A 14,961-nucleotide genomic window follows, 5' to 3' on the forward strand; every position below is an offset into this window, starting at 1 on the left:
CGTGGAGGGGCGGTGGGGGAAGCGGCTGAGGCAGACCACTGGGTTCCCAGGTAAGCGCTGTCACCTTGGGATGGTCACTTTGGGGGAGTCCAGGGCTCGGTCCTGTCCCCACACAGTACCCATCGGTGCCAGCAGAAGTAAGGTGCAGCCCATGGAGCACCATCCCTGCTTTGGGGATCCCCACTTTGGGGTGATGGTGAGACCCTGCACTGCTGGCTAAGCCCTCTGTGGTCTCCTCTTGATCCTGGCAGGTCAGCAGCGGGTGGCACATGGGAGATCTCGGTGGCTGGATGCGCCGGAGGAGACGGGATTGAGAAGAGCAGTGGTCTCGCCTTTCTTCCCTCACTTCCAAGTTGTTCCCATCACCAGTGGGCCTGGCCACCCTATCCTGTGGCCATGGAGAACTTCTCCCTCCCTGAGACCAATTCCTCATGTGTGGATGGGCCCGGGAACTGTTCCGGAAGAGGGGATGTGGGGTTGAATATGTCTGTTCCCCCCCTGAGCCCCAGCTTCTACCTCACGGTGCCTGTCATCTACTCTGTAATCTGTGCTGTGGGGCTGACAGGCAACACTGCTGTCATCTATGTAATCCTCAAAGCCCCAAAGATGAAAACGGTCACCAACATCTTCATCCTCAACCTGGCCATTGCTGACGAGCTCTTTACCTTGGTGCTACCCATCAACATTGTTGACTACCTGCTCCTGCAGTGGCCCTTTGGAGAGTTCATGTGCAAGCTTATCATCTCTATAGACCAGTACAACACCTTTTCCAGCATCTACTTCCTCACTGTCATGAGCATTGACCGCTATCTGGTTGTGGTAGCCACCACCAAGTCTAGGAAGATGTCCTACCGCACCTATCGAGCAGCCAAGATTGTGAGCCTCTGCGTCTGGTCCTTTGTCACAGTCATCATCCTGCCCTTCACTGTCTTTGCGAAGATACACAAAGAGCAGGGGCGTTCCCAGTGTGTCTTTGTGTTCCCCCAACCTGAGAGCATGTGGTGGAAAGGCAGTCGTATCTACTCCCTTATTTTAGGCTTTGCTATCCCAGTGTCCACCATCTGCATCCTCTACACCACCATGCTGTGCAGATTGAGACGCGTGCACCTCCATAGCAATGCAAAAGCCCTGGACAAAGCCAAAAAAAAAGTGACACTGATGGTGGTTGTCATCCTGGCTGTATGCCTGTTTTGCTGGACACCCTATCACCTTAGCACAGTGGTGGCCCTCACCACAGACATCCCACAAACTCCACTCATCATTGGGATTTCCTACTTCATCACTAGCTTGAGTTATGCCAACAGTTGCTTCAACCCTTTCCTGTACGCCTTTCTGGATGACAGTTTCCGGAGGAGCTTTCGTAAACTGATAGATTGCAGAACCACCACATAAAGCCAACACTCTGTCCCCTCCTGTGTCCCTCTCACAGTCATCTGCTCTTCCTGAGTGACTCCAGCCCAGAGAGTGCTTTCTCTCCAGCCTCCTTCTGACAGCCCACAGGGCTTCAGATTGTCTCACTGCCCAAGACACAAACTGGGGACAGGCGGAGATTTCTCAGCTTTCCTGCACTGCTCTCCATCCCTTACCCAGCTTTTTTTCTTTTTTTTTTTTTTTTAAATCTATTCCCTTTAATGTGCTTTCTGTCCTATGTTTGTAGCTCACAGAGCTGCAGCAGGTCCCTTTTTAAAGGTAATGCTTTGTGAATTCAAGCCACATGACTGTCTCCATTACTGGTGATTTGTAAAGACCAATAAAGGTGTGTCATTGGGTGTCCGGCTTAATGATTCCTCGGCCTCTTTCGTATCCACAGGATGTGATTACCAAAAGTCTTGCAAACTTAGCAATATTGAAAAGGGCACAGCTCCAAAGGATAAGGAATAAACCAAGGTATTGAGCTTATTTCATTTCACTGGGGACTGAGATAATGTAGTCAAAATCTGTGAGAACAGGCAAGAGAGACTACAGTCTGGCTTTAAGCAAGAAAGAGCAAGCCCTCACTAGTAAATAAAAAACACAGATATGGGTTTAGAACCACTTGCGGTGGAAAATAGCCTAACAGTGTAGTTGGTAGCTGTAGTTTGCAAAATTTTCAGCTGTTGTTTGCACTTGAAGTGGTGTTTACTTTTTTGTTCATCATATGTTTATGGGCAATCTCCTTGCACATACAGATTTTTTTTTTATTTTGTTTTAATTTTGGTCCTAGAAAACAGAATCAGAAGTATTTTCAGAAGAAGTTAGACTTTAAGGGTTTGAAAAGGATTTGTTGAACATGGATTTGTTGAAAATGGGGAATAATTCTGACATCTTCCTTGCAAATCACAAATAACATATAGAATCAGAGTCATAGAATTGTCTAGGTTGGAAGGGACCTTTAAGATCATCGAGTCCAACCATCAACCTAACACTGCCAAAATCACCGCTAAACCATGTCCCTGAAATGCACTGGTTAGGTTATTTTTAACAGTCTCTCACATACTAGTGCTCTGCTTGCTGATAAGATTTATTAATATTTCTCTTGAGAAGGACAGAGGAAGTAAAAGAACAAAAACAAAATTTAGCTTAATTTTATCCAGGGGAGGGGAGCGAGGGTCAATGAAAGTTTCACTAGAATTCACTTTTGCAAGCATTGCATGAGGAGGTTTTTTCCTCTTCTCTCCTCTTTCAACCCTCTAAGGAAAACTGAAAAAATGTGGAAGACTGGGAAAACACTTGCAGTAACTTAACATTTCTCGTCTTAGTGCTCTTCCCTGTTCCTCCCTGCAGCAGATGCCAAATCAGTGTAACACAAATTTTGTTATGTATTTCCCCCTCCACAAAATACAGAGATAGGGAAATGCAGTTAAGGAATTACATTTCCACCTACACAGGAAGGGATGATGGGTTTCATGAGGTGCATAAGGACTCGTGTGGCACATGCTTAGGGTTGCAGGTGCCTCCTGAGACACCTTGCACCAGGCCCCTTCCCACTGCTGTGGTATAAAGTTCTGCCATAGCCATGTGGAAAGTTTCTGTTGCTAAACCCTTCCAAAGAAACTCCAAATAAAAATTTTACTTGCAGGTTTTAGCAATTATACAAACCCTGGTACATTATAATGCCATTTAACTGGGCTGATGATTAAATAATTTCTTCTCACAAGCCATTAATGTTATCTGATATGGTCAGTGCCAATTTCAACACCCAGTCTAGCTGTCATGGAAACGAAAGGATTCCTTTGGGGCACAACAGTGTCTAATTCTGTTTCATTGGAGGGTGTATGATTGACTTCCACCAGACATAGAAGCTGGCTTTTGAAAGAGCAAGCCCAAAAGGTGTGGAATACCCATTTCCACATCACATACAAAAGTGTGCTGCAGGAACTGGTGTCTCTCACTTCATCTTTCTGCCTGAAACAATAGATAATTAACTTTTCCCACCAGCTGCTTGCTGTTTCAGCTGGTCTTGTAGATTGTAATGATGCTTCTCCATGGTCAGTCACTTGCCATGGAGAAAGATGTTACTCTGTACGGGCCAAGTAGCAATGCCTATCTTCGCTTAGGCTGCTCGTCTGTACACACACACCACATCTCTTGTATCCTTAAGCCATCATGTCCACAACAACATTACTCATGTAAAGACTGCACACAGTTTTAAAAGTAAACAGTATTATTCTCACAAAAGACATTTTCAAGATCTCTGTGCTCTTGTTGGTCGCTGATCCTTCCCTTCGGACTCAAGAATGACAGTGACATATGGTTCTCTGCCAAACCTCAGAGAGTGGCACAGATTTGAGCACTGCTCCTGATAGCGACCATCTGAACATTTTGATCAAGCTGCTACGCAGTCACATTTATCTCATCACCTATTGGGGTTTCTATTTACCCCAGAAATGTTATTGACACTGAAGTAGATTTACTGTGCTTCTGCAAAGCCTAGCCTGTACCTTTACAGCAAATGTGTCTCTGAGCTGCTCAACTGATATTAACAGTAGATTATAAGAACAGTCTGATTTGTATTTCATTTTTATCTAGTTTTGAATACCAATATTTTAACTGCCCCTGAACAATATAATCTGGTTCAAGTTTTTAAAAAACAAACAAACAGTCTAATCTAGATCAATGGAAAGAGATTTCTTTAAAATCTTCCTATTTCTTAGGAAGTATTTTAAAGTATGCCTTTGCTCATACTCAGTATCTCATCCTTTTGTCTTACCCATACTCAATTCCTGTTGTCCATAGGGGAAAATAGGAGAAGTGCTATCTATTAACAAATTTCACTACCAATTATCTTGTGCTGCTTGTCTTTTTTTTTTTTGTATCAGAAACATAAAAATGCAAACAGAACATCTCAAGGGGTAAAAACAATCCTTCCCTAAAGTCCTTTTCACTCTGAAGCCACATCTTACCTGTTCTTTAAAGTAGGATGAATATATGACAAAAATTCAGTGTTTCCCAAACCACCTGAAGTTTTCCCATGATTGCTAATCACAGAATAGGCTGAGACTTGAGTGAGAGCCCAGCTCTGATGCAGGTGCTCATCTCAAATTCATGCATCGGGCAAGACTCCCATTGCATGGCTGTGTTGTCTTCAGAGTCCGTGCCATGTGTGGGAGGTCAGACTGGAGCCTGTCTTGCTGCAGGCGTTGCAGGTGGGCATCTCCTTGGAGGAGGAAGTTGAGCCTGGACAGCCGGGGGAGGGTGCTGAGTAGTAAGCAATACCCCTTCTGATCTTGCAGAACTTCCTCACTAAAACAGGTGATACGTATTTCTTCTTCCATCATACACCCGTTTTGTTTGGAAAACAGAACATTCTGGGGGAGTCCAAATGTGACCAAAACCAGCATTCATCAGGAGAGAGAGAGGTTATATCTTCAGCACTGCTGGTCAGCAAGGATGACCTGGTGCTCTATAGAATCACAGAGTTGTCTAGGTTGGTGAGGACCTTTAAAATCATCGAGTCCAACTGGTAACCTAACACTGCCAAAACCACCAATAAATCGTGTCCCTAAGCACCACATCTACACATCTTTGAAATCCCTCCAGTGATGGTGATTCAACCACTTCCCTGGGCAGCCTGTTACAATGTTTGATAACCCTTTCGGTGAAGAAATTTTTGCTAATATCCACCCTAAACCTCCCCTGGCACAGCTTAAAGCTATTTCTTCTTGTCCTATCGCCTGTTACTTGGGAGAAGAGACTGATCCCCACCTCACTACAACCTCCTTTCAGGTAGTTGAGAGAGTGATAAGGTCTCCCCTCAGCCTCCTTTTCTCCAGGCTAAACAACCCCAGTTCCCTCAGCCACTCCTACAGAAGCCAAACTTTGGCTCCCAGAGCATCAACAGAGGGTAATATCTCAACAAATTTGCTCCCCTTAAACATTTCCACTTCTTTTCCAGAGGAGGGGTTTATGCTCATGTTTAGCCCATGCTTAACCAGCTATAATGAAATTTAGCAGTGTCACACCTCGAGACAGTATAGTTGCTCTAAGGAAGTATTTTATATGTATGAAAATGAGTAAAATAAAAAATAAATCCATTTTCCACACAGCACAACTGTAAGCTGCACCTGATACTGCAGATGTTAGATATAGACTTCCAGGAGGAAAGCAGAGAAAACAGAAAAACTGATTAGATAACTAAATATAATAGAATTTTAAAATTTTTAAAAGGTGGACTTTTTTCATGATATTGAAGTGGGAGCAAGAGAAGTTGCAGTCAGGCCACCACTATCCTGCCTGATGGAAATTGCTTTGGATGTTTCTATAAGAAAAAGCAAAGTAACTAATCCCATTTAGTTAGTAACTTTTGCTCTTGAGTGTACCTGCATTTCCAGCTGGAAGCAAATCCAGGATGATCTGCAGATCCAGATGGGCAGTGGCACCCTCAGTGTGGGTATGAGCTTCCCAAGAAGACAATATAGCTGAGACAACCCCAGCCCTGCTACTGCCTACTACTTTACCTAACAGCAACCATTTTATAGGCTCCCAGCTAAGCCAGGCAGGCCAGGAATGAAAGAGTAAACCTTCTCCAGATGGAGACAAGTAAAAGACCCCAGTGCTGAGGCTCACAGCCATGCACACAACAGCTTTTCCCCAAGCCATTTTCCCCAGTATGGTGCGTACAGGCAAGCACAACAGCGGCTCGTGGTTTTAGTTCACTTACAGGTGCTGCTGAGCAGATCATCCTGGTCTGGGCCACTTTGTAGAGTTGGGGCACAGCTGCAGATATCCGTGCATAAGTAAAGTCAGTCCCACAGAGGCATCTTCTGGCTACTTGTGCCTCATCCTCATGCTGTTTGTATCACCCTGCCTGGTGTTAAGCCCAGCATTTTGAACTGTTGGCCACTGCCCAAAAGCACGCAGCAAATTTTGTGTGTGTGTGTGATTGTCTGGGGGGGAGCAAGATGGACCAGGGCTGTATTCTCAGGGCTGTGGTTAGAGTACCAGGAGGATACACCTGTATAATACCAGGTGCCTTGCTCTGCGGAGAGCGGGGATGGGCAAACTTCTGGGACCAAGAAGGGGCTGTGATGCAGTAGAGGATGGCAAACAAGTAGCTCTGCTAACAGCCTCAAGCACAGAGCCCAGGCACTCCATTAATTGACAGGGGCCTGTAAAGTGGAGATACTCGAAGCATTATCGCTTACACTGGTAACAGGCAGCCCACACATGGAAACCGAGAAAAGAAGCTAACACGTACAGGCCATAAAACTAATCAGGTACAACACCTAAAGCTGACCAGCAGGAAAATATAACCCACTTAAAACTATGAAAATTATAAAGTAGTTGTAAAATTAATACAGCAGCACACACCACAAAGCATAGTGAAGAAAAGAAGGTATGTGCAATGCAAGTAAGTGATTGCGCGTGTGCGATCAACATGTAAAACCATGTGGCATCCATAAGTTCCTTCGCATCCTTTTTATCCAGACGTGGCAGTGTGGATAGGTAAAGGGAACCCTCAGTGCTTGGGGCCCTGTGTAACATCCTCATCCAGCACCACAGGTGTCAGGTGAGATGCAACAGGTCACTTTGCATCCAGATGGTTTAGTCAGCAGCCCGAGCTTGCCTTTCATCTGCGAGGTACATACCTCCACATAGTCTTCAGACCCATAGGCTTGATATTGTATACTCTTTATCTAGAGCCAGTGTGACGGCAGTAAGGCCTCATAAGCCAAGGTAGGAGGGAACAGGGTATAAGTGGGTATTCAGCTTTCCCCCCCACAAATAATGTGATTAAACAGAACCAGGCCATCAGCTTGTTGTAGGCTGTCAGCACGAAATCTCCTCAAGACCTTGGCTTCTGACACACATGCATGGCTTTTCATTAACAGCTCCCTATAGTTTATATATAGCAAGCTATAGAGACCCAGAGAGTAACACTGTGTGTGACTAAGCACCCCTTCAGGTAGAAACCCTGAGTACACATTTCCCTCAGTGGCTGAGTCACACTGGGACCTCTGGTCACTGAAAACCAGCTATTCCTTCAGGCCAATGAGTTCTCTATTAATTTTTTTAAAATTAGCCTGCATACTGTCCAGCAACAGCACAATTGTCTGGCCACTCCTGAGCCAACTACCCCAAACCTGGAGCTGCCATTGACCGCTACCAATCTCTGTGCTCTCTTGGGCTCCCTCAGCAGATTGCTCTGACAGCGGAGGATTTAGGCACTCAGGTCAGGCAAGGTGTTTTTCTCCATATCAGCTTTTGCAGTGCCTCTAGCCCTGAAAGCTGGCATAATGTAAGCGATAGATCATGCCATGCTATTTTTCATGTTCCAGATACACTGCAGCACTGGGTGTCCAAAGCAGCCCTCAAAACAGCACCTCCGCTGTCATCTCCACATCACTTACCCATTAAGTTTTGCACCTCTATCGATCAGTTGTATTTTAGTGGCTTTCAAGCACCTCTTTAATGATTTGTTCCACAGCATAAAGCTGCCCTGAAGTCAGGAGCAGCACATCAGGAAGAAGCAGGCAGATGTCAGGGGAAGGACACAGCATCAGAGGAGAATCATAGGATGTCAGGCTAAAGTGATCTCTGTGTTTGGGCCCAGGAAGGGAGACACTGGGCTTTGTCTGTATTAACATTAAGTGTAATCAGAACAGATCTGTTCTTATGACTGGTGTTAAGAGCCCAGAGTCGATGCTGAGCGCATTTCTACCCTGGACTAGCTGTGGTCTGGCTGCACAGTTGCATTAGCTGTTGCAACACATTAGCTGTGCTCCTTGATTGCACGTGCTGCTTGCAGTTCATCCAAAAGGACTTCAGTTGACATGTTTGTAGGCTGCTCTGCAGAATGGATCAAAGGGTGGTAAGGGGGAATAATCAGAAGATTTACTTCAAAAGCGCTTTCCTGACCTAACTGAGGTGCTGACATACACACATCCACATAACATCACGAAAATTCACAATCCAGCTTCAAGAAGTTCTCACTCTGAAAGGTACCAGGAAATCCAGTATCTGCCCCCTAATTCCTAGTTCTGAACAGTTGATAACAGGCCATGTACAAATGCTTAGAGCAGATATATCAATTATAATATATAATTATATACAAATATATATTTATATATCTAGACTGATATATACATATATTTTTATATATACACATTTAAAAAACTTAATGGGACATGAAATGTCACTCAACTCCTCCCTGACTTGCTGTTTGGGCTGTGTGTCACCGGCATAACAAGCTGAAGTCTTAAAAACACTGTCCATGCACTTGACTGTGACATGGGCAGATTTGTGATCCCTGTAGTACATCTGGATGGTTCCTGCAGGTGTCTCCTGTTTGGCACATCTGGTAAGGAAAAGTCCATCCTGAGAAAGGAGCATTTTATTTCATGAAATAATGTTTTGTTTAGATTGACTCTACAAGCCAGCCTAAAGACATTTCAAATATTTTCCTAATTCCTAAGTCTCTAAGAATCAATTTCTTTTATTTCTCCCCTGGCGTGTTTCCAGTTTCTGCTCCATTTAATCAGCTAAATGATTATTTTTTTTAATAAAACTTCTGAGAACAAAATACTCCACAGTTTTCTTGTGCTTAGCCAAACTAAGTATTCCCATTTCTAAAGCAGATTAATACCTTATTTTTAGGTAAAATATTTTTAGAAAGATTTTTGCAATAGGTACTTCCTCTTAAATGAAGGATGCACTGAGTTTTATCTAGTTATATTTAAGCAGATGGAGTTTTCCTCAATGAGTTCAGAAATTCTGGAATTTCCAGAGCCTAGAAATACAGAAAAACACCTTTTCCAGAGACCATTCCTATGGGGCCTCAGCAATTTCAACTACATAAATAATTGAACAGAATAGCATCCCATCTTTTAGAAAAAACAGGTACTTAAATTAATTACTAATTAATCAAAGAGCAAAAAGGACCTGATATTCATCCAGTGCAGACAGCATATGAAGCAGAAGTTTACAGCCTTGAATTTGACAGACCAACATTTGGTCTAATATTGACTCTGCGTGTTCACATGTACAGTGTAGACAAATTTTCACTAAAAAAGAAGCAGACTGAGACCTTTTTACTCATTCTGGTAAGCAGCTGCTTACATGAGCAGCCCAGCCATGCCAAGGAAATGATTCCTTAATTAACTCTGTCTGAGGGTTAATTGCTCTCAGGTAAGAGTAAGGATCTTGCAGACCAGCCGATTCAGGCAATCTATCACAGCTCTGGTTGAGCTCTGTTCATACCCTACGTTGGGAGCCAATAAACCTGTCGTGGTTTGGGACGGACCGGCCACTGGGGACATGGGGCACCCCAGATGGGACTGACAGATACTCCCCCCCACCTCTCTTCAAAAAGAGAGGCAGAGGAGGGAAAAAGAGACGTATGAGTTTAGAAGGAACAAAACTACTTTAATGAAATATTAATAATAAAATTAAAAGAAAATAATGAAATATATACAAAACTGTATCAAGCTCCCAGGATGATAATCACATCACTGGCTGGCACTGGGGGAGTCCCGACTGGACTCAGTGACTGACAGGAACTGGTTTCTAGATCTAGATTCAGGATCGGGATCAAAGGCAGACAAACACGCAGAGTCCTCCTCAGGCACCAGCCATTGATGAAAGACACCTGACCCTTTGATCCCTCAGCTTTTATACTGAGCATGAGGCAGATGGGATGGAATACCCTGTTGGTCAGTTTTGGGTCACCTGTCCTGTCCACTTCTCCCCACAAGTGCCACACCTCTACGCTTTTCCGCTACCAACCCTCCAACGGGGCATATAACAAAATTATCTGCCCTTGGCTGTTATAGCAATAAGCATAAGCAAGTGCCTCTCTGCATACCATTCGATGGCACTCTGAGGGAGAACAGTGTCTGCACAATGTGCTGTTAATTTCAGTAGTTAGAAGAGGCCCAGTTAAGAAGCAAAGTTACTGAACAAAATCGGTCCTGTTTTACCTCAACCCCAGACACTCAGTTAGAGTGGTCCCCAGCCTTCTCAACTTGTCTGGCTTCTTTCTCTTTCAAAGTAGTTCCACTGCGGACAATAGAGAAAGTTTTATAATTGTGCTTTGCCAATGTAAAGCATGACTGCAACCCAAGGTAACCTTATGCATTTGTGTCTCGAGTGAGAAAAAAAATCACCAACTTCTTTTTTTGCATTACAAAATGAAAAAAAAAAAAAAACTCTACAGAAATTTTATATATTTGCCTTTCCCCCCCCATCTTCTGCCATGTAAATGTAGCCATTTTTAGGAAGTATGAAGAAAAATCACAAACTATCAGCTCATTGTTAAAACTATGTCATTTGAAGCTCCACAAGTGCTTCCAAAACCTTTGTGTACTTACAAAACCTTTATACCACCAGAGGGAGTTCAAATGCAACACATTCAGAGTGCACTGAGTGGAAACTCGAGTAACTGCTATCATTCTCGACACAGAACATGCATTTTTTTCTATGATGTAAGGTGTCTTTTCCCGAATTTTACTCAAAAACATGATAAACGGAAGTAGGATACCAAAATAACTTTAAGAAAGGAATAAAAATATATATATATCAAAAACAGAGCTTAGATCAGAATTTTCTAAAGATGTGATCCCAAAGCTGTTTGGTGTTTTTCTATTTCTTTATAAGCATCTTCTTAAAATGTGTAATACTCTTAAATACCAAGAGGTGTGATGTCTGGATGCAGCTGAGGACCCATCTCCTCCTGCGCGTTCCCACTCCCGATCAATCAGCTCTGTGGAGGGCCTGGTTTGGGGAAGCATTGAGCAGATGACACCAAGCAAAGGCAGGTTTGGTAGGCAGAAGCTATCTTTCCTCCCCACCATTCCCCAAGCCAGGGCAGCCCTGAGGAGCCCAAGCTGTAAGGATTTGGGTGTCTGTGCTGTGCTTCCCACTATTTTCTTCCGTAGCTGGATTTTCTTCCGTTATTTCCCTTTATTCTGTCCCTCGTTCCTATTATTCCCAGGCTGTATTTAGTGTTTTGAACACTTCCCTTCCTTTCAGCCCCTAGATGGCACTGGTTCTTCACTAAGCCACCACGGTTTTTCTAAACCGGAGTCAAAGACAAAAAATGCTCCTGAGAGCAAATTCGGACGCCGTGTTGTAGGATATGCCAAAAGTAATATAGATTAGCCAGGGGAAACAAGAAAATACCGGGCTTTTTATTGTAAACTATATATAAAATGGCACAAATGCGTAAGCATTTAAAAATTTTGGAGATGGGTACTTTATAACAGGTATTGTTTGAATGGTTGAACAGTCTGCTGAAATCACACAAGTAATTTAAATCTAGATTAAAACTCTTTTTTGATCTGAAATTTAAATTCTCTTTTCATAGATCCTCAACCATAACTCTCAAGTCCTTAAAGAAAAATGGTGATTTTCTTTAGAGGAAATGTCCAAAACGAATTTTTTAAGGTGTGCTTTAAGAAAAAAAAATTATATGCTTCTGCTAAGGAGGAAGGTTTGTAACCATTTAAATATCTGGCAGAATTTTTGGGAGCTGTAAGTGGTACAATGGGCTTGGATACAGTTAGTAGAATTTGAATACATGAATAGACGACAACGTAATCCCTTTTTATAAATTTATTACAGGCTTAGATGTTCGTACAATCCCCTTAAATACTGTAATGTATATTTAGGTTGGATGGAAATCCTACAACATGCATGTGTGGTAGCAGACCCCTTTCCCAAGAGGAGAAATGGAGGCTACACTACCTGGCACCTGATGAGTGAGCGCTCCTTAGCTCTGGCTCTGAGGTGCATTGCTTCTGTGTTGCATCCTTACATACTGGAAGTAAGTAAAATCAGTAGAAAAATGCTAGCATGTGGCACTGTTGGTTGATTATTGTTACTTACTGCTGATACTATGGTAGCACAGAGATGCTAACCAGTCTGGGTTATTGGGGTGGACATTTACCCACTTACAGAAAATGAAAAGCCTCACAAGAGCATCTGCAACCTAAAAAAGACAGCCACTGTCCTGCTTACCTGAGGACACTGGTCTCCTGAAAGCCTGAAAGGAACATGAGTCTGCTCCCCTCCATGCCTCAGAAGAGACGTTTATTTTCCAAGATCTACATTCCACTTCTGCATTAAATTCACCTTAAAACTGAATCTGAAAAATTGCATGTGGGCTTTTATGCCTCAGTCACTGAGGCTGTGCTATAAAATGGTTCTTCAGCTAAAGAAATAACAAGGCTAATTTCTGGTTGGCATAGTGACATAGCAGCAATATACTATATAAAACTTTCATGTGCTTTATATTAGGTACCTATAGAAGCTATTGTCTTCATATTTCATGGGCCTTACAGTTTGACAATTGTTCTCTGCGATGAGCTAAAGCTACCAAAGTATCAGCAAGAGCTAATGTGATAGATCATTTTTCATTTCTGGCGCTGCAACATGTGATGGGACCTTTGGACAACTAAGTGTGAGAATTTCGTACAGTGGAAGAAGCCAGCTAGCTATTCTCTAAAAAAACAACCACCAAACCTGTTTTCTAAGCAGCACTGCAGGATTAAAAGGAAAGGATTCAAAAGAGTACAATAATCTTTCCCTTCTTCTAAGGCTTTGATACTCATCTGATACACTTGTTCATTCACACAGGCAATGTGTGCTAAAGAGAATACCAAAATGTTGGAAGTCATCTCCAAAATTGCAGTTCTCAAAAAGCTCAGAACGAACTTCAACTCCGTTGACAATTTTTTTTGTGTGATGAAGAGTTCTGCTGACTCTTACTTAAACTCCACTAAAATCAAAAAGGCATCAAAAAATGTTACTCAGAGAAATTAATCCTGGTACAAATAACTTAGAACACAGTTAAATCAACCAGGCCAAGCTGGAATATAAAGCAGAAAGATCAATGCAGAAATCACTCCAATAGGCCCCATGGTTGCTAGTGATCACCTTTTGAACTTCTGCTGTATTGATTACTGGACTTTTGTTCAAAGCTAGTTAAATCCAAGGTGGCCAATTTCCTTCCCTCTGTGAAGTGGCACTCAGTGGTTATGCTGCATAGTTAAATTTTTTGTGTTTTGAAGAACTGCTACCATTGAGTCACATTACTGCAGCTAAAAGTATTCAAGAAAAAAAAATCCATTGTAAAATGCTGGATTTCCAGAAAAAAAAACCCACACTATTTCAGAATTAACATTTTGGATCAAACCAACAGTCTGTTTTACCAAGTAGTCTGTTTCCAACAAGTCTTATATTGCTCGATATGGTGATGTATAACTGTTTCCAAGGACATTATTATACCATGTGTGTGGGCGGGTGGCATGCATCGCTACCTGTCAGAATTAAATCTGGCGGGGCAGAAATAGAAACCTTTCCCAATCATTTTTATTGTTTGTACAAGGAGAGCACACAGTGGCCCCAATAGGGTTCTGCTGGGCTGGCCAGTCTGCAAAACACTAAGAGTTTGACCATGAATAAAATTAAACCTAGTCTCTTTGAGGCAAAAGGAATAAGTGGATAAAGGAAGAAGTTCTAAAGCACCATAAAGGCTGGAAAAGCAAAGCGAATACAGGAAGTGCAAAGTCTGATCATCTCCAAAGTTGTGGATGAATCCAGACTTCTTTCCAAATGATGGTCTGCAAATTCAGAAGAGATTACTGATGAGAAGAACAGAAGCAGCTCTCTAGCAAGCCAGAGCAGGCAACCCTCCCTGCTGCACACCAACAGGGCCCCATCCCACACACCAGTTAGAGCTGACAGCGAAGGCAATGCTTTCCATCCACTCACCGGCTGATTCAAAGGAGGTGGGTAAGAAAATTCCTACAGCAAGGGTGAATACCTATTCTAGCTTACCATAACACTTGAAAGACAAATAGGGTGATATATGATGCCATTGGTCACCCAATATGTGACTTTATTAATCAGGACCTACATGCTACCTTAAATTAACTCTACATCTGCTGCAAATAGGCAACACCGGTTAAGGTCAGTCTCACATGTTGCTGTGGGGGAGTCCAGGTTCTGGTGCTGTTTCTCAGGCCCAGATGTCGTTTATTGAGGATGTTAGGCCAGGACCTTCCTTTCCTTGTGTCCTTATCTCTGGCCCATCAGCCATACCTCATCAGTCTCTCTTTACAAGTTCACAGATGCTCTGCAAAACCAATTTCTTCTACTTTTATGAAGTCTTTACCGTACCCACATCATACAGTCAGACTTCACAGTGCATTCCCTCCAACATCCTCTCGTCTTCTGAACTGCCACAATCAAGTTTATGATACCACTAAAATGGGATCAAGGAAAGACACGCTCTTTATTGCAGTGTCAGCTGTTCTTCTGTTGCTCCCTCATCTACTTTTAGGAGACTGTAACACACTCTGCACAACAATGCCTCCCACTGATTCTGCAAGGGGAATTTGTCGGAAAGGAAAGGAAAGGAAAGGAAAGGAAAGGAAAGGAAAGGAAAGGAAAGGAAAGGAAAGGAAAGGAAAGGAAAGGAAAGGAAAGGAAAGGAAAGGAAAGGAAAGGAAAGGAAAGGAAAGGAAAGGAAAGGAAAGGAAA

General features: G+C 42.9%; 1 protein-coding gene across 1 annotated transcript; it reads left to right on the forward strand.

Annotated features, from left to right (window-relative positions):
- The first annotated feature begins 396 nt into the window (after positions 1-396).
- On the forward strand, positions 397-12,819 carry NPBWR1 (neuropeptides B/W receptor 1). Its single transcript, XM_009889192.1, has 6 exons — positions 397-1,380; positions 5,773-5,869; positions 9,349-9,521; positions 11,449-11,563; positions 12,087-12,241; positions 12,715-12,819. The coding sequence occupies exons 1-6, from the start codon at positions 397-399 to the stop codon at positions 12,817-12,819; spliced, it is 1,629 nt and encodes a 542-aa protein (XP_009887494.1).
- The last annotated feature ends 2,142 nt before the right edge of the window (positions 12,820-14,961 follow it).

Source organism: Charadrius vociferus, unplaced genomic scaffold, assembly GCF_000708025.1.
Source record: "Charadrius vociferus isolate BGI_N301 unplaced genomic scaffold, ASM70802v2 scaffold347, whole genome shotgun sequence".
Classification (NCBI taxonomy): Eukaryota; Metazoa; Chordata; class Aves; order Charadriiformes; family Charadriidae; genus Charadrius; species Charadrius vociferus.